The sequence below is a fragment of the Somniosus microcephalus genome, chromosome 2 (genome assembly GCF_052327205.1).
Source record: "Somniosus microcephalus isolate GS21.2 chromosome 2, FLI_Smic_1.0, whole genome shotgun sequence".
Classification (NCBI taxonomy): Eukaryota; Metazoa; Chordata; class Chondrichthyes; order Squaliformes; family Somniosidae; genus Somniosus; species Somniosus microcephalus.
Genome location: NC_140988.1, coordinates 390,796,912 through 390,823,267, shown reverse-complemented (window position 1 = coordinate 390,823,267; position 26,356 = coordinate 390,796,912). Strand labels below are relative to the sequence as shown.

General features: G+C 47.0%; 1 protein-coding gene across 5 annotated transcripts in view; it reads left to right on the top strand.

The window, feature by feature from the left end:
• Window positions 1-26,356, top strand: part of LOC147123873 (disintegrin and metalloproteinase domain-containing protein 12-like) — a 566,371-nt gene that overhangs the window by 377,474 nt on the left and 162,541 nt on the right. For all 5 annotated transcript variants that reach the window (XM_085976452.1, XM_085976457.1, XM_085976448.1 and 2 more), the window contains exon 21: window positions 20,281-20,349. In XM_085976452.1, coding sequence (XP_085832578.1) covers window positions 20,281-20,349 — 69 coding nt within the window. The remainder of the gene's footprint in view (window positions 1-20,280; window positions 20,350-26,356) is intronic.

Here is a 26,356-nt window from a genome sequence, read left to right as displayed (position 1 = left end):
CTTAGGCTGACTGGCCTGTAATTACTCGGTCTATCCCTTTCTCCCTTTTTAAACAGTACCACGTTAGCAGTCCTCCAGCCCTCTGGCACCACACCTAGAATCATAGAATCATAGAAGGTTACAGCACGGAAGGAGTCCATTTCGGCCCATCGTGTCCACGCCGGCCAACAAAGAGCTCTCCAGCCTAATCCCACTTCCCAGCTCTTGGTCCGTAGCCCTGCAGGTTACAGCATCCCAAGTGCACATCCAAGTACTTTTTAAATGTAGTTAGGGTTCCTGCCTCTACCACCCTTTCAGGCAGTGAGTTCCAGACCCCCACAACCCTCTGGGTGAAGAAATTTCCCCTCAAATCCCCTCTAAACCTTCCACCAATTATTTTAAATCTGTGCCCCCTGGTTTTTGACCCCTCTGATAAGGGAAATAGGTCCTTTCTATCCACTTTATCTATGCCCCTCAAAAGGGCTCCCCTCAGCCTCCTCTGTTCCAAGGAAAACAGACCCAGCCTATCCAGTCTTTCCTCGTAGCTAAGATTCTCTACTCCCGGCAACATCCTTGTAAATCTCCTCTGTACCCTCTCTAGTGCAATCACATCTTTCCTGTAATGTGGTGACCAGAACTGCACGCAGTGCTCTAGCTGAGGCCTAACTAGTGTTTTATACAGTTGAAGCATAACCCTCTGCTCTTGTATTTTATGCCACAGCTAATAAAGGCAAGCATTCTGTATGTCTTCTGGCCTTTTACCCTCAGGGATCTGTGGACATGCACTCCAAGGTCCCTTTGTTCCTCTACACTACTCAGCGTCCTAGAGTCATAGAGTCATAGAGTAATACAGCACGGATAGAGGCCCTTCGGCCCATCGTGTCCGCGCCGGCCATCAAGCCCTGTCTAATCTAATCCCATATTCCAGCATTTGGCCCGTAGCCTTGTATGCTATGGCATTTCAAATGCTCATCCAAATGCTTCTTAAATGTTGTGAGGGTTTCTGCCTCCACAACCCTTTCAGGCAGTGAGTTCCAGACTCCAACCACCCTCTGGGTGAAAAAGTTCTTTCTCAAATCCCCTCTAAACCTCCCGCCCTTTACCTTGAATCTATGCCCCCTAGTTATTGACCCCTCTACTAAGGGGAAAAGCTCCTCAGCATCCATCCTATCTATGCCCCTCACAATTTTGTACACCTCAATCATGTCCCCCCTCAGCCTCCTCTGCTCCAAGGAAAACAAACCCAATCTGCCCAGTCTCTCTTCATAGCTGAAGCGCTCCAGCCCTGGTAACATCCTGGTGAACCTCCTCTGCACCCTCTCTAACGCGATCACATCTTTCCTGTAGTGTGGCGACCAGAACTGCACACAGTATTCCAGCTGTGGCCTAACCAGTGTTTTATACAGCTCCATCATAACCTCCTTGCTCTTATATTCTATGCCTCGGCTAATGAAGGCAAGTATCCCATATGCCTTTTTTACCACCTTATCCACCTGTTCCGCCGCCTTCAGGGATCTGTGTACCTGCACACCCAGATCCCTCTGACCCTCCGTCTTGCCTAGGGTCTTTCCCTTCATTGTGTATTCCCTTGCCTTGTTAGACCCCCCAAAGTGCATCACCTCGCACTTTTCCGGGTTAAATTCCATTTGCCACTGTTCCGCCCATCTGACCAACCCATCTATATCGTTCTGCAGACTGAGGCTACCCTCCTCGCTATTTACCACCCTACCAATTTTAGTATCATCCGCGAATTTACTGATCATACCCTTTACATTCATATCCAAGTCATTAATGTAGACCACAAACAGCAAGGGACCCAGCACCGATCCCTGTGGTACCCCACTGGCCACAGGTTTCCAGTCACAAAAACAACCTTCGACCATCACCCTCTGCCTTCTGCCACTAAGCCAGTTTTGTATCCAATGTGCCAAGGCACCCTGGATTCCATGGGCTCTTACCTTCTTGACCAGTCTCCTGTGCGGGACTTTATCGAAGGCCTTACTGAAATCCATGTATACCACATCCACTGCGTTACCCTCATCCACACACCTAGTCACCCCCTCAAAAAATTCAATCAAATTAGTCAGACATGATCTTCCCTTGACAAAGCCATGTTGACTATCCCTGATTAATCCTTGCCTCTCCAAGTGGAGACAAATTTTGTCCCTCAGGATTTTTTCCAGTAATTTTCCTACCACTGATGTTAGGCTCACTGGCCTGTAGTTCCCCGGTTTTTCCCTACTACCCTTCTTGAATAATGGTACTACATTAGCGGTTCTCCAGTCCTCTGGCACATCCCCTGTGGCCAGAGAGGTCCTGAATATATGTGTTAGAGCCCCCGCAATCTCCTCCTTTGCCTCACACAGCAGCCTGGGGTACATTTCATCCGGGCATTTCGTCCTATCATTTAATGTCTATTCCCTTGCCATGTTAGCCCTCCCCAAATGCATTACCTCACACTTCTCTGGATTGAATTCCATTTGCCACTGTTCTGCCCACCTGACCAATTTATTGATATCTTCCTGCAGTCTACAGCTTCCTTCTTCAGTATCAACCACACAGCCGATTTTAGTATCATCTGCAAACTTCTTAATCATACCCCCTATATACCTGTAGCCAGACAGGATTGGAAAATGATGGTCAGATCACCTCTCATTCTTCTAAACTCCAGAGAGTATCGGCCCATTCTACACAATCTCTCATCATAGGACAGCCCTCTCATCCCAGGAATCAATCCACGACAGGAAATGCTAGGGAACCAAGGGTCTAGTGAGAAGGAGGAATTAAAGGAAATTAGTATTAGTAAAAAAATAATGCGAGAGAAATTAATGGGACTGAAAGCTGATAAATCCCCAGGGCCTGATAACCTGCATCCCAGAGTACTAAAAGAGGTAGCCATGGCAATAGTGGATGTATTGGTTGTCATCTTCCAAAATTCTATAGATTATGGAACAGTTCCTGCAGATTGGAGGGTGGAAAATGTAACCCCACTATTTAAAAAAGAAGGGAGAGAGAAAACAGGGAATTACAGGCCAGTTATCCTAACATCAGTAGTAGGGAAAATGCTAGAGTCTATTATAAAGGATGTGATAACAGGACACTTAGAAAATATCAACATAGAACATAGAAAAATAGGAGCAGGAGTAGGCCATTCGGCCCTTTGAGCCTGCTCCATTCAATATGATCATGGCTGATCCTCTATCTCAATACCATATTCCCGCGCTCTCCCCATACCCCTTGATGCCTTTTGTGTCTAGAAATCTTATCTATCTCCTTCTTAAATATAGTCAGTGACTTGGCCTCCACAGCCTTCTGTGGCAGAGAATTCCACAGGTTCACCACCCTCTGAGTGAAGAAATTTCTCCTCATCTCAGTCCTAAATGTCCTACCCCGTATCCTGAGACTGTGACCCCTCGTTCCAGACCCCCCAGCCAGGGGAAACATCCTCCCTGCATCCAGTCTGTCTCGCCCTGTCAGAATTTCATACGATTCAAAGAGATCCCCTCTCATTCTTCTAAACTCTAGTGAATACGGGCCTAGTCGACCCAATCTCTCTTCATACAACAGTCCTGCCATCCCAGGAATCAGTCTGGTGAACATTCGCTGCACTCCCTCTATGGCAAGTATATCCTTTCTTAGGTAAGGAGACCAAAACTGCACACAGTACTCCAGGTGTGGTCTCACCAAGGCCCTGTATAACTGTAGTAAGACATCCTTGCTCCTGTACTCAAACCCTCTTGCAATGAAGGCCAACATACAATTTGCCTTCCTAACTGCTTGCTGCACCTGCATGTTTGCTTTCAGTGACTGGTGTACAAGGACACCCAGGTCCCTTTGTACATCAACATTTCCCAATCTATCACCATTTAAATAATACTCTACCTTTCTGTTTTTCCTACTGAAGTGGATAACTTCACATTTATCCACGTTATACTGTATCTGCCATGTATTTGCCCACTCACTCAACTTGTCTAAATTGCCTTGAAGCCTCTTTGCATCCTCCTCACAACTCACAATCCCACCTAATTTTGTGTCATCAGCAAACTTGGAAATATTACATTTGGTTCCCTCATCCAAATCATTGATATATATTGTGAATAGCTGGGGCCCAAGCACTGATCCCTGTGGTACCCCACCAGTTATCACCTGCCACCCCGAAAAAGACCCATTTATTCCGACTCTCTGTTTCCTGTCTGTTAACCAATTTTCAATCCATGCCAGTATATTACCCACAATTCCATGTGCTTTCATTTTGCACACTAACCTCTTATGTGGGACTTTATCAAAGGCCTTCTGAAAATCCAAATACACCACATCCACTGGTTCTCCCTTATCTATTCTACCAGTTACATCCTCAAAAAACTCCAGTAGGTTTGTCAAACATAATTTCCTTTTCATAAATCCATGTTGACTTTGTCTAATCCCGTTGATATTTTCTAAGTGTCCTGTTATCACATCCTTTATAATAGACTAGCATTTTCCCTACTACTGATGTTAGGCTGTAGTTCCCTGTTTTCTCTCTCCCTCCTTTTTTAAATAGTGGGGTTACATTTGCAACCCTCCAATCTGCAGGAACTGTTCCATAATCTATAGAATTTTGGAAGATGACAACCAATGCATCCACTATGTCCATGGCTACCTCTTTTAGTACTCTGGGATGCAGATTATCAGGCCCTGGGGATTTATCAGTTTCAGTCCCATTAATTTCTCCAGCACTATTTTTTTACTAATACTAATTTCCTTTAATTCCTCCTTCTCACTAAACCCTTGGTTCCCTAGCGTTTCCGGGAAGTTATTTGTGTCCTCTTCCGTGAAGACAGAACCAAAGTATTTGTTTAGTTGCTTAGCCATTTCCTTGTTACCCATTATAAATTCTCCCATTTCTGACTGTAAGGGACCTATATTTGTCTTCACTAATCTTTTTCTTTTTACATACTTGTAGAAGCTTTTACAATCCGCTTTTATGTTCCTTGCAAGTTTACTCTCATACTCTATTTTTCCCCTCTTAATCAATCTCTTGGTCCTTTTTTGCTAAACTGCTCCCAATCCTAAGGCTTGCTACTTTTTCTGGCAACTTTATATGCCTCCTCTTTGGATCTAATACTATCCTTAATTTCTTTAGTTAGCCATGGTTGGGGCGCTTTTCCCTTTAAGTTTTTGTGCCAGAAAGGAATGTATAACTGTTACAATTCATGCATTTGTTCCTTAAATGTTAGCCATTGCCTATCCACCGCCATGCCTTTTAATGAAGCTCCCCAATCTATCATAGCCAACTCACTCCTCATACCATCGTAGTTTCCTTTGTTTAGATTTAGGACCCTAGTTTCAGATTGGACTTCTTCACTTTCCATCTTAATGAAGAATTCTATCATGTTCTGGTCACTCTTCCCTAAAGGACCCCGCTCAACAAGATTATTAATTAACCCCTTCTCATTGCACAATACCCAATCTAGGATAGCCTGTTCCCTGGTTGGCTCCTCAACGTACTGGTCTAAAAAAACCCATCTCGTACACACTCCAGGAATTCATCCTCCACAGTATTATTGTTAATTTGGTTTGGCCAATCTATATGTAGATTAAAGTCACCCATGATTACTGTAGTACCCTTGTTACATGCATCTCTCATTTCCTGTTTGATGCCATCCCCTACATTACCACTATTGTTTGGAGGCCTATAGACAACTCCCACCAATGTTTTCTGCCCCTTGGTGCTTCTTAGCTCCACCCAGACTGATTCTACATCTTGATTTTCTGAGCCAATATCCTTTCTCACTATTGCTCTGATTTCATCCTTTACTAACCACGCCACCCCACCTCCTTTTCCTTTTTGCCTGTTCTTCCTAAATATCGAATATCCTTGGATATTCAGCTCCCAGCCTTGGTCACCCTGCAGCCATGTCTCCGTAATCACAATTATATCGTATCCGTTTACATCTATTTGCGCTGTTACTTCGTCTACCTTATTACGAATGTTTCGTGCATTCAGATACAGTGCCTTTAGATTTGTCTTTTTAACATGTTTAGACATCGTAACATTTTTTTGTACTATGGCCCTATTTGTCTTACCATTTTCTCTTACCCGGACCCTATTTGTTACTGCACTCTTTGTTTGTACGCTCTGTCCCTTCCTGACACAATCTGGTTATCCTTACCCCAATCACTTTCCTCCACTGCTTCCTTGTCTTTTCTCTTTAGCATTCTAGATTTCTCTCCATCGGGACCCTCCCGCCCCTTATTTAGTTTAAAGCCCTAGCTACCTCCCTAGTTACTCGATTCGCTAGAACTCTGGTCCCAGCATGGTTCAAGTGTAGTCCGTCCCAATGGAACAGCTCTCTCTTCCCCCAGTACTGGTGCCAGTGCCCCACGAATCGAAACCCACTTCTCCCACACCAATCTTTGAGCCACGCATTCATCACCCTGATCCTATTGAGCCAATGCCGATTTGCTCGTGGCTCAGGTAGTAATACAGAGATTATGACCTTTGTGGTTCTGCTTTTTAATTTAGTGCCCAGCTGCTCAAACTCTCTCAGCAGAACCTCTTTCTTTGTCCTACCTATGTCATTGGTATCTACATGGACCACGACAACTGGATCCTCCCCCTCCAACTCCAAGTTCTTCTCCAGCCCGGAGGAGATGTCCTTTACCCTGGCACCGGGTAGGCAACATAGCCTTCGGGACTCACGCTCCTGGCTGCAGAGAACAGTGTCTATCCCCTAACTATACTGTCACCGACTACAACCACCTTCCTTTTTACTCCCCTCACTTGAACGGCTTCCTGTACCACAGTACCATCGTCAGTTTGCGCATCCTCCCCGCAGTCCCCGCACTGGTCCACAAGGGTTGCAAGAACCTCAAATCTATTGGACAAGTGCAGGGTCTGAGACTCCTGCAATACTAATTCCTGGATCCCAACGGGATTAGACAAAGTCAACATGGATTTATGAAAGGGAAATCGTGTTTGACAAACCTACTGGAGTTTTTTGAGGATGTAACTGGTAGAATAGATAAGGGAGAACCAGTGGATGTGGTGTATTTGGATTTTCAGAAGGCCTTTGATGAAGTCCCACATAAGAGGTTAGTGTGCAAAATTAAAGCACATGAGATTGGGGGTAATATACTGGCATGGATTGAAAATTGGTTAACAGACAGGAAACAGAGAGTAGGAATAACTGGGTCTTTTTCGGGCTGGGACCCGCTCTCAATTCTTTCCATTTTCCCAGCAGTCCTGCCTCCAAACCTGCCTCCTCAGTGCTGGTAAAATACAGCACTTTGTGTTCTCCTCACAGCTTACTGTCCCACCGAGCTTTGTATCATCAGCAAACTTGAATACATTACACTCGGTCGCTTCATCTAGGTCATTAATATAGATTGTAAATAGCTGAGGCCCCAACACTGATCCTTGCGGCACCCCACTAGTTACAGCCTGCCAACCTGAAAAAGATCTGTTTATCCCTACTCTCTGTTTTCTGTCCGTTAACCAATCCTCTATCCATGCTACTATATTACCCCCAACCCCATGAACCCTTATAAGAACATACATAAGAACATAAGACGTAGGAGCAGGAGTAGGCCATTCGGCCCCTCGAGCGTGCTCCGCCATTCAATAAGATCATGGCTGATCTGATCTTGGCCTCAACTCCACTTTCCTGCCTGCTCCCCATAACCCTTGACTCCTTTACCATTCAAAAATCTGTCTATCTCCACCTTAAATATATTCAATGACCCAGCCTCTACAGCTCTCTGGGGCAGAGAATTCCAAAGTTTCACGACCCTCTGAGAGAAGAAATTCCTCCTCATTTCCGATTTAAAAGGGTTTCCCCCCTTATTCTGAAACTATATTCTGTAAGTCATGGCAGGACAGGGTAAATCATGGCAGGACAGCCCGGCCACGTGGTATGCTCCTCCTGCGCTATGTGGGAACTCAGGGACACTTCCTGTGTCCATGACAACTACGTGTGCAGGAAGTGTATCCAACTGCAGCTACTGACAGACCGCATTGCGGCGCTGGAGTTGCGATTGGATGCATACTGGAGCATTCACGATGCTGAGGACGTCGTGAATAGCACGTTTAGGTAGTTGGACACACCGCAGGTAGAGGTTGGACAGGCAGAAAGGGAAGGGGTGACCAACAGGCAGAGTACTAGGCGCAGGCAGGTAGTGCAGGGGTCCCCTATGGACATCCCCCTCTCAAACAGATACACCACTTTGAGTACTGTTGGGGGGCAAGGCTTATCAGTGGAAGGCAGCAGCAGCCAACTTCCTGGCACCAGGGGTGGCTCTGCTGCACAGGACGGGAGGAAAAAGAGGGGTAGAGCTATAGTAATAGGGGTTTCTATTGTAAGGGGAATAGATAGGCGTTTCTGCGGCCGCAAACAAGACTCCAGGATGGTGTGTTGCCTCCCTGGTGCAAGGGTCAAGGATGTCTTGGAGCGGCTGCAGAACATTTTGGAAGGGGAGGGTGAACAGCCAGTCGTCGTGGTGCATATAGGTACCAACGATATAGGTAAAAACCGGGATGAGGTCCTAAAAGCTGAATATAGGGAGTTAGGAGGTAAATTAAAAAATAGGACCTCAAAGGTAGTAATCTCAGGATTGCTACCAGTGCCATGTGCTAAGTCAGAGTAGAAATAGAAGGATATTTCAGATGAATACGTGGCTAGAGGAATGGCGCCAGGGGGAGGGATTCAAGTTCCTGGGACATTGGAACCGGTTCTGGGGGAGGTGGGACCAGTTCAAACCGGACGGTTTGCACCTGGGCAGGGCTGGAACCGATGTCCTAGGGGGAGTGTTTGCTAGTGCTCTGGGGGAGGGTTTAAACTAAGATGGCAGGGGGTTGGGAACCTGAGCAGGGGGACAGAGGAAAGGGAAACAAGGATAAAAGCAAAAGAAAGGAAGGAGAAAAACAAAAGTGGCAGTCAGAGAAATCAACGGTTTAAATCAAACATGGCCAGAGTAAATAATAATTCTAATAGGTCTAAGAGTGTTAAAAAAATAAGCCTGAAGGCTTTGTGTCTTAATGCGAGGAGCATTCATAATAAGGTGGATGAATTGGCTGCGCAAATAGAGGTAAACGAATATGATTTGGTTGGGATTACAGAAACGTGGCTCAAGGATGGCCAAGACTGGGAACTCAACATCCAGGGGTATTCGATATTCAGGAAAGACAGGCAAAAAGGAAAGGGAGGTGGGGTAGCATTGCTGGTTAAAGAGGGGATTAACACAATTGTAAGGAAGGATATTAGCTCTGATGATGTGGAATCTGTATGGTAGGAATTGAGAAATACCAAGGGGCAGAAAACGTTAGTGGGAGTGGTATATAGACCTCCAAACAGTAAGGTGGAGGTTGGGGATGGCATTAAAAGGGAAATTAAAGAAGTGTGCAATAAGGGCACAGCAGTCATCATGGGTGACTTTAATCTACATATAGATTGGGCTAACCAAATTAGTAACAATACTGTGGAGGAGGAATTCCTGGAGTGTTTACGGGATGGTTCCCTGGACCAATATGTCTTAGACTGGATATTATGTAACAAGAAAGGATTAATTAGAAATCTTGTTGTACGAGGCCCCTTGGGTCGGAGCGATCATATGATCGAATTCTTCATTAAGATGGAGAATGAAGTCGTTGACTCAGAGACTAGGGTCCTAAATTTAAATAAAGGAAACTACAATGGTCTGAGGTGAGAGTTGGGTAGGATTGATTGGGGAATGTCACTCAAAGGGTTGACAGTGGATAGGCAATGGTAAACATTCAAAGACCGCATGGATGAACTACAGAATTTGATCATCCCAGTTTGGCATAAAAATAAAACAAAAAAGGTGACTCAACCGTGGCTAACAAGGGAAGTTAGGGATAGCATAAGATCCAAGGAGAGGACATATAAATTGGTCAGAAAAAGCAATAATCCTGAGGATTGGGAGCAATTTAGGATTCAACAAAGGAGGACAAAGGGGTTAATTAAGAAGGGGAAAATAGAATATGAGAGTAAGCTTGCAGGGAACATAAAAACTGTCTAAAAGCTTTTATAGATATGTGAAGAGATAAAGACTGGTGAAGTCAAGCGTAGGTCCCTTGCAGTCAGAATCAGGGGAATTTATAATGGGGAACAAAGAAATGGCAGACCAACTAAATACATGTTTTGGTTCTGTCTTCACAAAGGAGGACACAAATAACCTCCCAGAGATGCCGGGGAACATTAGAGTCATAGAGTAATACAGCACGGATAGAGGCCCTTCGGCCCATCGTGTCCGCGCCGGCCATCGAGCCCTGTCTAATCTAATCCCATATTCCAGCATTTGGCCCGTAGCCTTGTATGCTATGGCATTTCAAGTGCTCATCCAAATGCATCTTAAATGTTGTGAGGGTTCCTGCCTCCACAACCCTTTCAGGCAGTGAGTTCCAGACTCCAACCACCCTCTGGGTGAAAAAGTTCTTTCTCAAATCCCCTCTAAACCTCCCGCCCTTTACCTTGAATCTATGCCCCCTAGTTATTGACCCCTCTACTAAGGGAAAAAGCTCCTCAGCATCCATCCTATCTATGCCCCTCATAATTTTGTACACCTCAATCATGTCCCCCCTCAGCCTCCTCTGCTCCAAGGAAAACAAACCCAATCTGCCCAGTCTCTCTTCATAGCTGAAGCGCTCCAGCCCTGGTAACATCCTGGTGAACCTCCTCTGCACCCTCTCCAACGCGATCACATCCTTCCTGTAGTGTGGCGACCAGAACTGCACACAGCATTCCAGCTGTGGCCTAACCAGTGTTTTATACAGCTCCATCATAACCTCCTTGCTCTTATATTCAATGCCTCGGCTAATGAAAGCAAGTATCCCATATGCCTTTTTTACCACCTTATCCACCTGTTCCGCCGCCTTCAGGGATCTGTGTACTTGCACACCCAGATCCCCCTGACCCTCCGTCTTGCCTAGGGTCTTTCCATTCATTGTGTATTCCTTTGCCTTGTTAGTCCCCCCAAAGTGCATCACCTCGCACTTTTCCGGGTTAAATTCCATTTGCCACTGTTCCGCCCATCTGACCAACCCATCTATATCGTCCTGCAGACTGAGGCTACCCTCCTCGCTATTTACCACCCTACCAATTTTTGTATCATCCGCGAACTTACTGATCATACCCTCTACATTCATATCCAAGTCATTAATGTAGACCACAAACAGCAAGGGACCCAGCACCGATCCCTGTGGTACCCCACTGGCCACAGGCTTCCAGTCACAAAAACAACCTTCGACCATCACCCTCTGCCTTCTGCCACTAAGCCAGTTTTGTATCCAATGTGCCAAGGCACCCTGGATTCCATGGGCTCTTACCTTCTTGACCAGCCTCCTGTGCGGGACTTTATCGAAGGCCTTACTGAAATCCATGTATACCACATCCGCTGCGTTACCCTCATCCACACACCTAGTCACCCCCTCAAAAAATTCAATCAAATTAGTCAGACATGATCTTCCCTTGACAAAGCCATGTTGACTATCCCTGATTAATCCTTGCCTCTCCAAGTGGAGACAAATTTTGTCCCTCAGGACTTTTTCCAATAATTTTCCTACCACTGATGTTAGGCTCACTGGCCTGTAGTTCCCTGGTTTTTCCCTACTACCCTTCTTGAATAATGGTACTACATTAGCGGTTCTCCAGTCCTCTGGCACATCCCCTGTGGCCAGAGAGGTCCTGAATATATGTGTTAGAGCCCACGCAATCTCCTCCTTTGCCTCACACAGCAGCCTGGGATACATTTCATCCGGGCCTGGGGATTTATCCATTTTTAGGCCAGCTAAAACCGCCAATACCTCCTCCCTCTCGATGTTAATATGTTCGAGCATATCACAGTCCCCCCGCCCTATTTCTATGTCTACATCGTCCTTCTCCATAGTGAAAACAGATGCAAAAAATTCATTTAGAACCCCTCCTACATCTTCCGGCTCCACACACAGATTGCCACTTTTGTCCCTAATGGGCCCTATTTTTTCCCTAGTTATCCTCTTACCCTTAATATACTTATAAAACATCTTCGGATTTTCCTTTATTTTGCTCACCAGTGTTATTTCATGGCCCCTCCTTGATCTCCTAATTTCTTTTTTAAGTATCCCCCTGCACTTTTTGTACTCCTCTAGGGCTTCCTCCATCTTTAGCCTTTTGTATCTACCAAAAGCCCTCCTTTTTTTCCTAATCCATTCTCGTATATCCCCTGACATCCACGGTTCCCTGTGGTTTTTGGAACCACTCTTGACCTTTACGGGAACATGTTGCCATGTATGATCTCAATCTCCCTTCTGAAAGCCTCCCATTGCTCCGATGCGGATTTTCCTACAAGTAGCTGATCCCAGTCCATTTTGGCCAGATCCTGCCTTATCCTATTAAAATCGGCCTTCCCCCAATTTAGAACCTTTATTTCCGGCCCATCCCTGTCCTTTTCCATGACCACCTTAAATCTTACCATATTATGGTCACTATCACCAAAGTGCTCACCTACTAGCACTTTTTCCACTTGGCCGGCCACATTCCCTAGAATTAGGTCCAGTACCGCCCCCTCTCTTGTAGGACTTTCTACATGCTGGCTCAAAAAGCTCTCCTGGATGCACTTTAAGAATTCTACACCCTCTGAGCCTTTCACACTCTGACTATCCCAGTTAATATTGGGGAAGTTGAAATCCCCCATTATTATTACCCTATTATTTGCACATTTCTCTGAGATTTGCCTACATATCTGTTCCTCTATCTCCCCCTGACTGTTTGGAGGCCTATAGTACACTCCCAGCAAAGTGCTTGCCCCCTTTTTGTTTTTAAGCTCCACCCATATGGCCTCATTAGAGGACCCTGCTAATATATCATCCCTCACTGCAGTAATTGACTCCTTAATTAATATTGCGACACCCCCTTCTCTTATACCCCCCCCCCCTCTGTCTCGCCTGAAGATTCTGTACCCCGGAATATTGAGCTGCCAGTCTTGCCCCTCCCTCAACCATGTCTCCGTGATAGCAACAATATCATGCTCCCATGTGTTTATCAACACCTTCAGTTCATCCACCTTATTTGCAAGACTCCTTGCATTAAAATAGATGCCATCCAGCCTTGCCCTTATATAGTTGCCCTGTCTACCAAGCTGACTTGTTTTTTCCTCTATAATTGGCAGCACATCCCCCCCTATTTCAGCTCCCCTCTGTATCCCATCCCCCTGCCAAGTTAGTTTAAACCCCCCCCCAACAGTGCTAGCAAACCTCCCCGCAAGGATATTTGTCCCGCTCTGGTTCAGGTGCAACCCGTCCGACTTGTACAAGTCCCACCTTTCCCAGAAGCAGGCCCAGTGATCCAGGAAAGTAAAACCCTCCCCCCTACACCAACTCTTTAGCCACGCATTCATCTGCTCTATCCTCCCATTCCTATACTTACTAGCACATGGCACTGGGAGTAATCCAGAGATTACACCCTTTGAGGTCCTGCTCTTTAATCTGTTACCTAGCTCCCTAAATTCTTGATGCAGGACCTCATCCCTCTTTTTACCTATGTCGTTGGTACCAATGTGGACCACGACCACTGGCTGTTCACCCTCCCCCTTAAGAATGCCCTGCAGCCGCTCAGTGACATCCTTGACCCTGGCACCAGGGAGGCAACAAACCATCCTGGATTCACGTCTACGGCCACAGAAACGCCTATCTGTTCCCCTTACTATAGAATCCCCTACCACTATTGCTCTCCCACTCTTTTTCCCCCCTTCCTGGGCAGCAGGAGCACCCCCAGTGCCAGGAAGTTGGCTGCTGCTGCCTTCCCCTGGTGAGTCATCCCCCTCAACAGTATCCAAAGCGGTATACTTGTTTGAAAGGGGGATGTCCGCAGGGGTTCCCTGCACTACCTGCCTGCCTTTGTTGCTCCGCCTGAAGGTCACCCCCTGTGCTGCCCTACCCTGAGGCGTGAACAACTCGCTAAACGTGCTATCCACGAGCCTCTCAGCATCGCGCATGCTCCAAAATTCATCCACCCGCAGCTCGAGCGCCGCAATGCGGTCTACAAGTAGCTGCAGCTGGATGCATTTCCCGCACACATGGTCGTCAGGGACACTGGCAGCGTCCCTGATTTCCCACATGGAGCAAGAGGAGCAGAACACGGGTCTGAGCTCTCCTGCCATGACTTACTCCTTTAATTAATTTAAAAATTTATTCAATACCCCAGTTACAGGTATACTCTAGGGCGCTTTATTTACCAACTGTCCCCACTACACCAGAGACCCTAGAAATTTAACACCACAGAAGTCAAGCTTGTATTGAAAAGAGAGAAATACTCACCAACCAATCACTTACCTGCTCCCTGGTGACGTCACACTCTGATTACTTTTTACCTCTCTCCTCTGCTGTTGATTTGGTGTGCCTCGCTGCTCCCTGGTCCGAACTGGTCGGGCCTCGTTGGTGGAGCCGGTTTTTAAGCCGGGCTCCGCCTCACCTCGCCTCGCTGCTCCCTGGTCCGAACTGGTCGGGCCTCGTTGGTGGAGCCGGTTTTTAAGCCGGGCTCCGCCTCACCTCGCCTCGCTGCTCCCTGGTCCGAACTGGTCGGGCCTCGTTGGTGGAGCCGGTTTTTAAGCCGGGCTCCGCCTCACCTCGCCTCGCTGCTCCCTGGTCCGAACTGGTCGGGCCTCGTTGGTGGAGCCGGTTTTTAAGCCGGGCTCCGCCTCACCTCGCCTCGCTGCTCCCTGGTCCGAACTGGTCGGGCCTCGTTGGTGGAGCCGCTTTTTAAGCCGGGCTCCGCCTCACCTCGCCTCGCTGCTCCCTGGTCCGAACTGGTCGGGCCTCGTTGGTGGAGCCGGTTTTTAAGCCGGGCTCCGCCTCACCTCGCCTCGCTGCTCCCTGGTCCGAACTGGTCGGGCCTCGTTGGTGGAGCCGGTTTTTAAGCCGGGCTCCGCCTCACCTCGCCTCGCTGCTCCCTGGTCCGAACTGGTCGGGCCTCGTTGGTGGAGCCGGTTTTTAAGCCGGGCTCCGCCTCACCTCGCCTCGCTGCTCCCTGGTCCGAACTGGTCGGGCCTCGTTGGTGCAGCCGGTTTTTAAGCCGGGCTCCGCCTCACCTCGCCTCGCTCCTCCCTGGTCCGAACTGGTCGGGCCTCGTTGGTGGAGCCGGTTTTTAAGCCGGGCTCCGCCTCACCTCGCCTCGCTGCTCCCTGGTCCGAACTGGTCGGGCCTCGTTGGTGGAGCCGCTTTTTAAGCCGGGTCTGATGAAGGGAGGAACTGAAAGAAATCAGTATTTGTAGGGAAATGGTGTTAGGGAAATTGATGGGATTGAAGGATGATAAATCCCCAGGGCCTGATAATCTACATCCTAGGGTACTTAAGGAAGTGGCCCTAGAAATAGTAGATGCATTGCTGATCATCTTCCAACATTCGATGGAATCTGGAACAGTACCCATGGATTGGAGGGTAGCTAATGTTACCCCACTATTCAAAAAAGGTGGTAGAGAGAAAACGGGGAATTACAGACCAGTAAGCCTGACATCGGTAGTGGGGAAAATGCTAGAGTCCATTATAAAAGATGTAATAGCAGTGCACTTGGAAAACAGTGACAGGATCGGACAAAGTCAACATGGATTCACAAAAGGTAAATCGTGCTTGACTAATCTACTGGAATTTTTTGAGGATGTAACTGGTAAAATAGATGCATGTGGTGTATCTTGACTTTCAGAAGGCCTTCGATAAGGTCCCGCATAAGAGATTAGCGTGTAAAGTTAAGGCACATGGGATTGGGGGCAAGGTATTGATTTGGTTAGAGACCTGGTTGGCAGACAGAAAGCAAAGAGTTGGAATAGACAGGTCTTTTTCCGAGTGGCAGGCAGTGACTAGTGGGGTACCGCAAGGATCGGTCCTTGGACCCCAGCTATTCACAATATATATTAATGATCTAGACAAGGGAACTAGATGTAACATCTCCAAATTTGCAGACGACACAAAGCTGGGTGGGCATGTGTGCTGTGAGGAGGATGTCGAGAAACTCCAGGATGATTTGGACATGTTGGGTGATTGGGCAGAAACATGGCAGATGCAATATAACTTGGATAAATGTGAGGTTGTCCACTTTGGTGGCAAAAACAGGAAGGCAGATTATTATCTAAACGGCAATAGATTGGGAGAAGGAGAATGTGCAACGAGACCTGGGTGTCCTTGTGCACCAGTCGCTGAAGGTAAGCATGCAGGTGCAGCAGGCGGTTAAGAAGGCAAATGGTATGTTGGCCTTCGTTGCGAGAGGGTTTGAGTACAGGAACAAGGATGTCTTGCTGCAGTTGTACACGGCCTTGGTGAGACCACATCTTGAGTATTGTGTGCAGTTTTGGTCGCCTTATCTGAGGAAGGATGTTCTTGCCATGGAAGGAGTTCAGCGAAGATTTACCAGGCTGATACCTGGTTGGCAGGAATGACGTATGAGGAGAGATTGGGTCGATTGGGCTTGTACTCACTGGAATTTAGAAGAATGAGAGGTGATCTCATTGAAACTTATAAAATTCTGACAGGACTGGACAGAACAGACTAGATGCAGGAAGGATGTTCCCGATGGTCGGGGAGTCCAGAACCAGGGGACACAGTCTAAGGATAAAGGGTAGGCCATTTAGGACAGAAATAAGGAGGAATTTCTTCAACCAGAGAGTGGTGAACCTGTGGAACTCTCTACCAGAGAAGGCAGTGGAGGCCAGTTCATTAAATATATTCAAGAAGGAGTTGGATATATTTCTTAAGGCTAAAGGGATCAAGGGATATGGGGAGAAAGCAGGGACCGGGTACTGAATTTGGATGATCAGCCATGATCGCATTGAATGGCGGAGCAGGCTCGAGGGGCCGAATGGCCTACTCCTGCTCCTATCTTCTATGTTTCTATGCCCCCTAGTTCTAGATTCCCCCACGGGGGGAAATATCCTCTCTGCATCTACCCTGTCAAGCCCCTTCAGAATCTTTTGTAATAACCTTTTATGTGGCACCGTATCAAATGTCTTTTGGAGATCCAAATATACTACATCCACTGGTTCCCCTTTATCTACCCTGCTAGTTACATCCTCCAAAAACTCTAATAAATTTGTCAAACACGATTTCCCTTTCATAAAACCATGTTGATTCTGCCTAATCATGTTATGATTTTCTAAGTGCCCTGATACCACTTCCTTAACAATGGATTCCAGCATTTTCCCGATGACTGATGTCAGGCTAACTGACCTGTAGTTCCCTGTTTTCTCTCTCCCTCCTTTCTTGAATTACATTTGCTACCTTCCAATCCACTGGAACCGTTCTAGAATCTAGAGAATTTTGGAAGATCAAAACCGATGCATCCACTATTTCTGCAGCCACCTCTTTTAGAACCCTAGGAAACTTCTAGAGACCATAATCTGGGACAAAATTAATTGTCACTTGGAAAAATATGAGTCAATAAATTACAGCCAACATGGATTTATTAAAGGAAAATCATGTCTGACAAACTTGATTGAGTTCTTTTATGAATTAACAGAGAGAGTTGATGAAGGTCATGCGGTTGATGTTGTGTATATGGAATTTCAAAAGATGTTTGATAAAGTGCCACATAATAGACTTGTTAGCAAAATTGAAACCCATGGGATTAAAGGGTCAGTGGCAGTGTGGATACAAAATTGTCTGAGGGACAGAAAGCAGAGAGTGGTGAACGGTTGTTTTTCAGACAGGAGTGAAGTATAGAGTGGTGTCCCCCAGGGGTCGGTATTAGGACCACTGCTCTTTCTGATACATGTTAATGACCTGGGCTTGGGTATACAGGGCATCATTTCAAAGTTGGTAGATGATGCAAAACTCAGAAATGTAGTAAACAATGAGGAGTAACAGACTTCAGAAGGACATAGGCAGGCTAGTGGAATGGGCGGACACGTAGCAGATGAAATTTAACGCAGAGAAGTGTGAAGTTATACATTTTGTGATGAAGAATGAGGAGAGGCAATATAATGATACAATTTTAAAGGGGGTGAAGGAGGTGTATTTACACAAATCTTTGAATGTGGCTGGAGAATTTGATAAAGCTGTTAAAAAAATGGCCTTCTAAATAGAGGCATGGAGTACAAAAGCAAGGAAGTTATGCTAAACCTTTATAAATCATTGGTTAGGTTTGGTATTGTGTCCAATTTTGGACCCCACACTTTAGGAAGGATATTAAGGCCTTGGAGAGGGTGCAGAAGAGATTTATTAGAACGGTACCAGGGATGAGGGACTTCAATTATGTGGAGACACGAGAGAAGCTGAGGTTCTCCTTATACAGAAACGGTTAAGGGGAGATTTGATCGAGGTGTTCAAAATGATGATGGGTTTTGAGAGAGTAAATAAGGAGAAACAGTTTCCAGTGGCAGGGTCGGTAACCAGAGGACACAGATTGATGGTGATTGGCAAAAGAACCAGAGGCGAGATGAAGAGAATATTTTTACACGGCGAGTTGTTGTGATCTGGAATGCGCTGCCTGAAAGGGCGGTGGAAGCAGATTCAATAATAACTTTTGAAAGGGAATTGGATAAATATTTGAAAATGAGACATTTGCAGGGCTATGGGGAAAGAGCAGGAGAGTGGGACTAATTGGAGAGCTCTTTCAAAGAGCCGGCACAGGCACACTGGGCTGAATGGCCTCCTCTGCTGTAAGATTTTGTGATTCTCTTTGGCATGGCCTTTGGGTCCTTAATAGGCCCAACGTTTTCCCCAGATAACCTCATACACTTTGCTTCTAAGTTTGCTTTGAATGTTTTGTGCATTCATATTCTTACTACACATTCCTGACTCCCATTTTTTTGGAATGTTGACCCTTATTTTTTCCCATTATTCCGTGTCCCTTCTAATAGTGAATTTAATCTCTGCCTCAAAGCCTCTTTCTTTCCCTTTCTCCTCTGATAGTATTTGCTCTATTTATTTCAGTTTAAACCTCTGCTTCTACTCCAACTGCTTTGTTAATCCTGCTCTCCCTCTCTACTTTCTTGACTTTTCCCACATCCTGTCTTCATAGTTTAAATCCCCCCGCACTGCCCTGTTTCCCCTCTCTCCCAGGACATGGCAGTGGTTTTGGTTCAGGTGAAGCACCTCCTTCATACAGCCGTCCCTTGTTCCAGAAATTGCTCAATACCCCAAGAATATCAACCCTTCCCTCCTGCACCTGTCCTGCAGCCACACGTTAACCGTCTCAATCATCTCCTTAACCTGTCCAATGCTTGGCACAGGAAGCGATCTGGAGATGACTGCCCCAAGGTTTTATTTTTCATCCAGTGCCTAACTCCTTAAACTCCCTCTGCAAGACTTGAAACATACTTGTATCTATGTCATTGGTTCCAACGTGAACCATGACTTCTGGCTGCTCTCCCTCCCCTCTCAGTTTTCCTTTCCATTCTGGGCTATCTTTCACCCTGGCACCAGGGAGTCAACATACTATTCAGGACTTAAAGTTATGACTTTACAAGATGGGGTCAATACCCTGACTATTGAATCTCCCACTACTACCACTCCTGTTCCTGTAGTCTAACTGCCTCTTGTCCTTCCAGGTATTTGCTTGCTCCACGGTGCTACAGTGTTGCTCAGGACCCCATCTTCTGAGTCACCATCACTGTCCACCTGGCCCAACACTGTAGGGCCGATCTTAACTCCTGGCGGAAGCGGACACCAATCATTGTCGGAGGCCTGGCATATATTAACTTCAACGCTGCCGGTTAGCTTCTTATGCAACTACCCGGCAGCAATGTAAGTTTCGGGGGAGCGGGGATTCTGAGGCTCCCGTGGCTCCTCCTGGCACCACTAAGGACATTTTTTAAGACGTTAGCGGGCCTTGCTGGCTTCCTGCCAGGTGGATGACCGGCGGGGAGCTGGTTACAATGTTATTGAGGTCCCATGTACATCATGCGTTTAGTAATGCGACTCCCACCAGAGATCGTGGGAGCCTCATCCGCCACCAAAACCAGCAGCGTTAAAATGGGCCATCAGCAGGAACGGAGCGGGAAATGGAGCCATTCCACTTGAACTGCTCCTCCGCTCCTTTCCCATTGATCAGGGAGAGAGAAATGGCTGTTGGCTTCAACTAATCCTTCGCCAGGGTCAGTTTGGTGACCAGGCTTTGCTGAATTCTCTGTGACCATAAACTTTCTGTTGTTCCCTGATGTGCTTAAAGGTGTATGCTACTGCCAGGGTAGATCAGACAACAGGGATGTTATTCCAGTGAGATCGAGCAGATCTCAGTAAAATGCAGCCATGGCATGGCTATCTGCAGAGACACACACACAGTGATTGATGTGGCCATGCCATCGATTAATCACAAGGCTTGTGTTTTGTGCTTTTTATAGCAGTTGTTAAAAGTGGTTCCGGTTCAAAGAAGAAGATTGCTAAGACAACAACTACGAGTCCAGGCAGAGGTAAGGAGGCAGGAGTGGTTGTAATGGGGGACATCAATTATCCTAATATAGACGGGGGAAATAACAGCGTAAAGGGCAAAGAGAGTGTCTGAGAATAGATTAGCGGCTAACATGAAAAGGAACACAAGTCTTTTATGAACATATAAATAGTAAAAGGGGAGTCAAAGGAAGGGTGAGGCTGATTAGGGACCACAAATGGGATATTCTTGTGGAGGTAGAGGGCATGGCTGAGGTACTAAATAAGTCCAGAAAATGCTGGAAATACTCAGCAGGCCAGGCAGCATCCGTGGAGAGAGAAACAGAGTTAACGTTTCAGGTCTGGGACCCTTCATCAGAACTGGAAAAAGCTGGAGATCGAACAGATATTAAGCAGGTGCAGGGAGGGGGCGGGGGGGGTGGGGGGTTTAGGAGGGGAGGAAGGAATTGAAAGAACATACTGTGCTTATTTAAGAGTCCGGAAAGATAAAATGTTGCAAATGGGAATGACAAAATCATACAGCATGAAAAATGGGGGCAGGGATTATTATCTGAAATTGTTGAACTCGATGTTGAGTCCAGAGGGCTGTAAAGTGCCTAATCGAAAGATGAGGTGCTGTTCCTCGAGCTTACGTTGAGCTTCATTGGAACAGTGTAAGAGGCCGAGGACCGTGAGGTCCGAGTGGGAGTGGAGCGGAGAATTAAAGTGACAGGCGACCGGAAGCTCAGGGTCACCCTTACGGACTGAACGGAGGTGTTCCGCAAAGCGGTCGCCCAATCTGTGTTTGGTCTCCCCAATGTAGAGGACACCGCATCGTGAGCAGCGAATACAGTATATTAAATTGCAAGAAGTACAAGTAAATCGCTGTTTCACCTGGAAGGGGTGTTTGGGGCCCTGGACAGTGGGAAGGGAGGAGGTAAAAGGGCAGGTGTTGCATCTCTTGCGCTTGCACGGGAAGGTGCCAGGCAAAGGAGAAGGGCTGTTGGGGGTGATTGAGGAGTGGACCAGGGTGTCGCGGAGGGAGCGGTCCCTTCGGAATGCTGAAAGGGGAGGTGAGGGGAAGATGTGTTTGGTGGTGGGATCACGTTGGAGGTGGCAGAAATGGCGGAGGATGATACGTTGAATGTGGAGGCTGATTGGGTTAAAGGTGAGGACAAGGGGAACCCTATCATGGTTCTGGGAGGGAGGGGAAGGGGTGACATGAACACTCTCGACCTCTCTCTTCAGCAGCACCGACACACTCTATCTCAAAGCTGTCCGGGTCCACTGTTCCATTTCATCCTTCGACTCATCCGACGCTTCAACCAAAAACTTTTTTTCTTCCTTTCTGATGTCAAGGATCGCAAGCTTCATCAACTCTTGGACACCAACGCCCCTCCGGAACCTTCTTCCCCTTCACTTTCCTCTGACCCCCCTTCTCCCAATCTCACCCCCTGCCGTGTTTGCACTATCCCCTCTGACCTTCCCCTCTGACCTTCCCCTCTCTGACCCTGAACGATCAGTCCTCAGCAAAGGCCTGAGCTTCATCCCCTTACGCCCCCACCTCAATGAATTTCAAGCTCGGCACGATGCTGAGCTCTTTTTCCGTTGCCTTCATTTCCGTGCCCACTTCTTCGGCCAGGAGTCTTCCCCCCCCCCCCTGCACGGTGGACCCTTTCTCCCGCTTTCTAAATTCTCGTTCTACTTGGACCCCTCCCTCTGGCCTCTTACCCTCTCTAGATCTTTTCATTGCTAACTGCCGACGTGACATCGGCCGTCTCCATTTCTCTGCTCCCCTCACTCACTCCAACCTACCTCCCTCTGAACTTGCAGCACTCCATTCTCTCCAATACAACCCTAATATTATCATTAAACCTGCTGTTAAGGGTGGTGCTGTTGTTGTTTGGCAAACCGACCTCTACCGTGCGGAAGCTGAACGCCAACTCTCCAACACCTCCTCCTACCTCCGCCTGAACCATGACCCCACTACCGAACATCAAACCACCGTTTCCAAGACTATCACTGACCTCATCTCCTCTGGAGATCTTCCCTCCATGGCCGCCAACCTCATAGTCCCCCAACCCCGCACAGCCCGCTTCTACCTCCTTCCCAAGATCCACAAACAGGACTGCCCTGGTAGACCCATCGTTTCAGCCTGTTCTTGCCCCACGGAACTTATCTCTTCCTATCTCAACTCTATTTTTTCTCCCCTTGTCCAGTCTCTTCCCACCTACATTCGTGACTCTTCCGACGCCCTCCGTCACTTTAACAGTTTCCAGTTTCCAAGCCCCAACCGTCTCCTTTTCACTATGGACGTACAATCCCTCTACACCTCCATCCCCCACCAGGATGGCCTGAGGGCGCTCCGCTTCTTCCTTGAACAGAGGCCCAACCAGTCCCCATCCACCACCACCCTCCTCCGCCTGGGTGAACTTGTTCTCACATTGAACAACTTCTCCTTTAACTCCACTCACTTCCTCCAAATTAAAGGTGTTGCTGTGGGTACCCGCATGGGTCCTAGCTATGCCTGGCTTTTCGTGGGATATGTGGAACATTCTTTGTTCCAGTCCTACTCAGATCCCCTCCCTCACCTCTTTTTCCAGTACATCGATGACTGTATCGGTGCTGTTTCCTGCTCTTGCCCTGAACTAGATAAGTTCATTCACTTTACTTCCTCCCTCACCTCTTTTTCTGGTACATCGATGACTGTATCGGTGCCATTTCCTGCTCTTGCCCTGAACTAGATAAGTTCATTCACTTTACTTCCAATTTCCACCCTTCCCTCACCTTCACATGGTCCATCTCCGACTCTTCCCTTCACTTCCTTGACCTCTTCGTCTCCATTTCTGGCGATCGGCTTTCGACAAACATTTACTACAAGCCCACTGACTCCCACAACTACCTGGACTACACTTCCTCCCACCCCGCTTCCTGTAAGGACTCTATTCCATTCTCCCAGTTTCTCCATCTCCGCCGCGTCTGTTCTGACGATGCCACCTTCCATACCAGTGCTTCCGACATGTCTTCCTTTTTCCTCAACCGAGGATTCCCCTCTACTGTGGTTGACACGGCCTGTGATATCCGAGTGGTAAGGTCAGAAACTGAGATGAACCAGACTTCAGGAACCAAAACTTTAACTTTTTAATTGCACAGGTTAGCAGAGAACATAGCTTTGCAGGCTGCCAGCAAGATACTCTATTTCTTACTGCACGAGCAAAAGATGGAGGATGAACCTCTGAGTCATACCCAGAATGCAATGCCACTACCTTAATAAGTGGTGTGCCAGGACATTACCTTAAAACACTGGTAATTGTGATCCCTTACTATATGTCTCCATCTGGTGGATGACTTAAGCATTACATCCCAGATTACTATATCCCCCCCCTCTTATGTTTACAATAATTTCTTAACAACTTTCTTAAAAAGTCCATAAGGAAACTCCTTTAATGATAGTCCATACTGAACGAATCTAGCAGCTCGTGATCAATCTCTCTGGCGGCTTGTGAGCTCTTGGTGAACGTCTTACAGTCAAGTCCCTGCTTGATTGTGGTAGAGCCACCTGCTGCTCCTGAGCAGTACTCAGAGTATCTGACTCTGCTACGATGGTTTCCTCTTGACGAAGGGGTCCAGGTATAACTGGCTCTGTTCGTGGTGTTGGTACCACCAATGCATTTGGATAACTGGGGACCAACTTGTCCTCCAACATTTCCTCTGGAACCTCCAGTTCGATTTCCCTTTGTCTGGTCAGTATCTGATCCACATGTCTGCGTACCACCTGACCAGTTCCCAACAGGACCGTATATAAAACTGGACCGGTCACTGAGTCTATGACGCCAGGAATCCATTTTGGACCATAACTGAAATTTCTGGTAAGGGCCGCATCTCCTTCTCCAAACCTGCGGCTCTTTGTCCTTCTGTCATGGTTCTCCTTTTGTTAGAATTTTCGGTTTTCCACCTTCCTTTTTAGATCTGGGTGAACCAGGTCAAGAGTGGAGCGTAGTCGACGTCCTAACAACAACTCAGCAGGAGAGAGTCCTGTGGTAGATTGAGGTGTTATTCTGCAGCTGAACAGAACTTGTGACACCTTTGCTGCCAAACTCCCTTCCGCACTTTTTTTCATCACCTCCTTAAATGTTTGTACGGCTCTCTCCGCAAGTCCATTTGAAGACGGATGATATGGAGCTGAAGTCACGTGCACTATGCCATTGTTTCTCATTAACTCTTTTGTTTCTGTACTCACAAAACACGTGGCATTGTCACTTACTACGATCTCCGGTATCCCTTGATTACTAAAACTCCTACGCAGGCAGTCTATAGTAACAGTAGATGAAGCAGAATTTACAGGATACACATCCATCCATTTGGAATGTGCATCAATGATTATGAGGAACATCTTTCCCATGAATGGACCCGCATAATCTACATGTAATCTTCTCCATGGTTTATCCGGCCACTCCCAGGGGTGGAGTGGAGCCGCTGCTGGTGCCTTCCTGTGTACTTGACAAGTGCTGCATGTCTTGACAAGATTTTCTATCTCCTCATCTAGCTTTGGCCTCCACAAGTAACTCCTTGCCAATGCTTTCATACGCGAAACTCCAGGATGACACTGATGTAGTTGCACTAGGATAGACTGTCGTGCTGGCTGTGGAATAATCACTCGAGCTCCCCACAACACGCAACCATCCTGCACACTCAGCTCTGTTTTCCTGACACTGTAAGGTATGAAATCAGCCCCTTCCGGATGTTGTGGCCAACCCCTCATTACATATTCTCGGACTCTAGACAGTACTGGATCTTTACCAGTCCAAGTCCTTACTTGTTCTGCGGTCACAATTGCCGTGTCCGTGTCCTCCAACATCAAAACTCTGTCCTCTGGAGCTGCACGGATAGGTGTACCTGGTAGTGGAAGACGGCTCAAGGCATCTGCGTTCCCATGGTACTTGCCCGCCTTGTAAACGATGACATACTCATACGCCCTTAACGTCACTGCCCACCTCTGGATCCTGGGTGACACCATCTGTGGTACTGCTTTCATCTCATTAAAAAGAGATAGAAGAGGTTTATGATCGGTGCATATGGTGAATTTCCTGCCATATATGTACTTATGAAACCTCTGTAACCCAAACATTACTGCTAATCCCTCTTTATCTAACTGGGAATAGTTTTTTTCCGCTGGGGTCAGAGTTCGAGACATAAACCCTATCGGTCTTTCTGTTCCATCTTCCAAGCTGTGTGAAAGAACTGCCCCCACCCCGTAAGGTGAAGCATCACAAGAGAGAATGATGTCTTTCTCTGCATTGTAGTGAACCAACACATCCGAGGACAGCATCAGTTTCTTGAACTGTTCAAATGAAACCCTCTGTTCCTCTTCCCACTGCCACTGTGTCTCCTTGCGCAGAAGTTTATGAAGAGGTGCTAACATTGTTGACAAGTTTGGTAAAAACCTGTTATAATAGTTTAGCAGTCCCAGGTAAGCTTTTAACTCAGTCACATTTGTAGGTGCTGGGGCCTCCTGCAGTGCTTGTACCTTCTCCTTGATTGGATGGAGCCCGGTGGCGTCCACTCTGTGTCCCAGGAACATGGCCTCATTCCACAGGAAAGTGCACTTACTCCTCTTGAGCCGTAACCCAGCTTATCCAATCTTTGTAGTACCTCTCTCAGAGTGCTCAGATGCTCCTGGTCGGTTCTTCCCGTCACCAGAATGTCATCCAGATAGATTGAAACATGTGGAATCCCTTGCAGTACACCCTCGATAGTCCTCTGGAAGATAGCTGGACTAGATGAGACACTGAATGGTAAGCGGTTATAGGTAAACAAACCCTTGTGTGTATTTATGGTTACATACTTCTTGGATTCCTCATCTAGTGTAATCTGCAAGTATGCATGACTCATATCCAGCTTCGTGAATTTCTTCCCTCCAGCCAGGTTTGCAAAAAGATCCTCAGTTTTAGGAATAGGATACTGTTCAAGTTTAGACACCCTATTTACTGTCAATTTATAATCTCCACAGATTCTTACCGAATTGTCTGGTTTTAAAACAGGTACAATGGG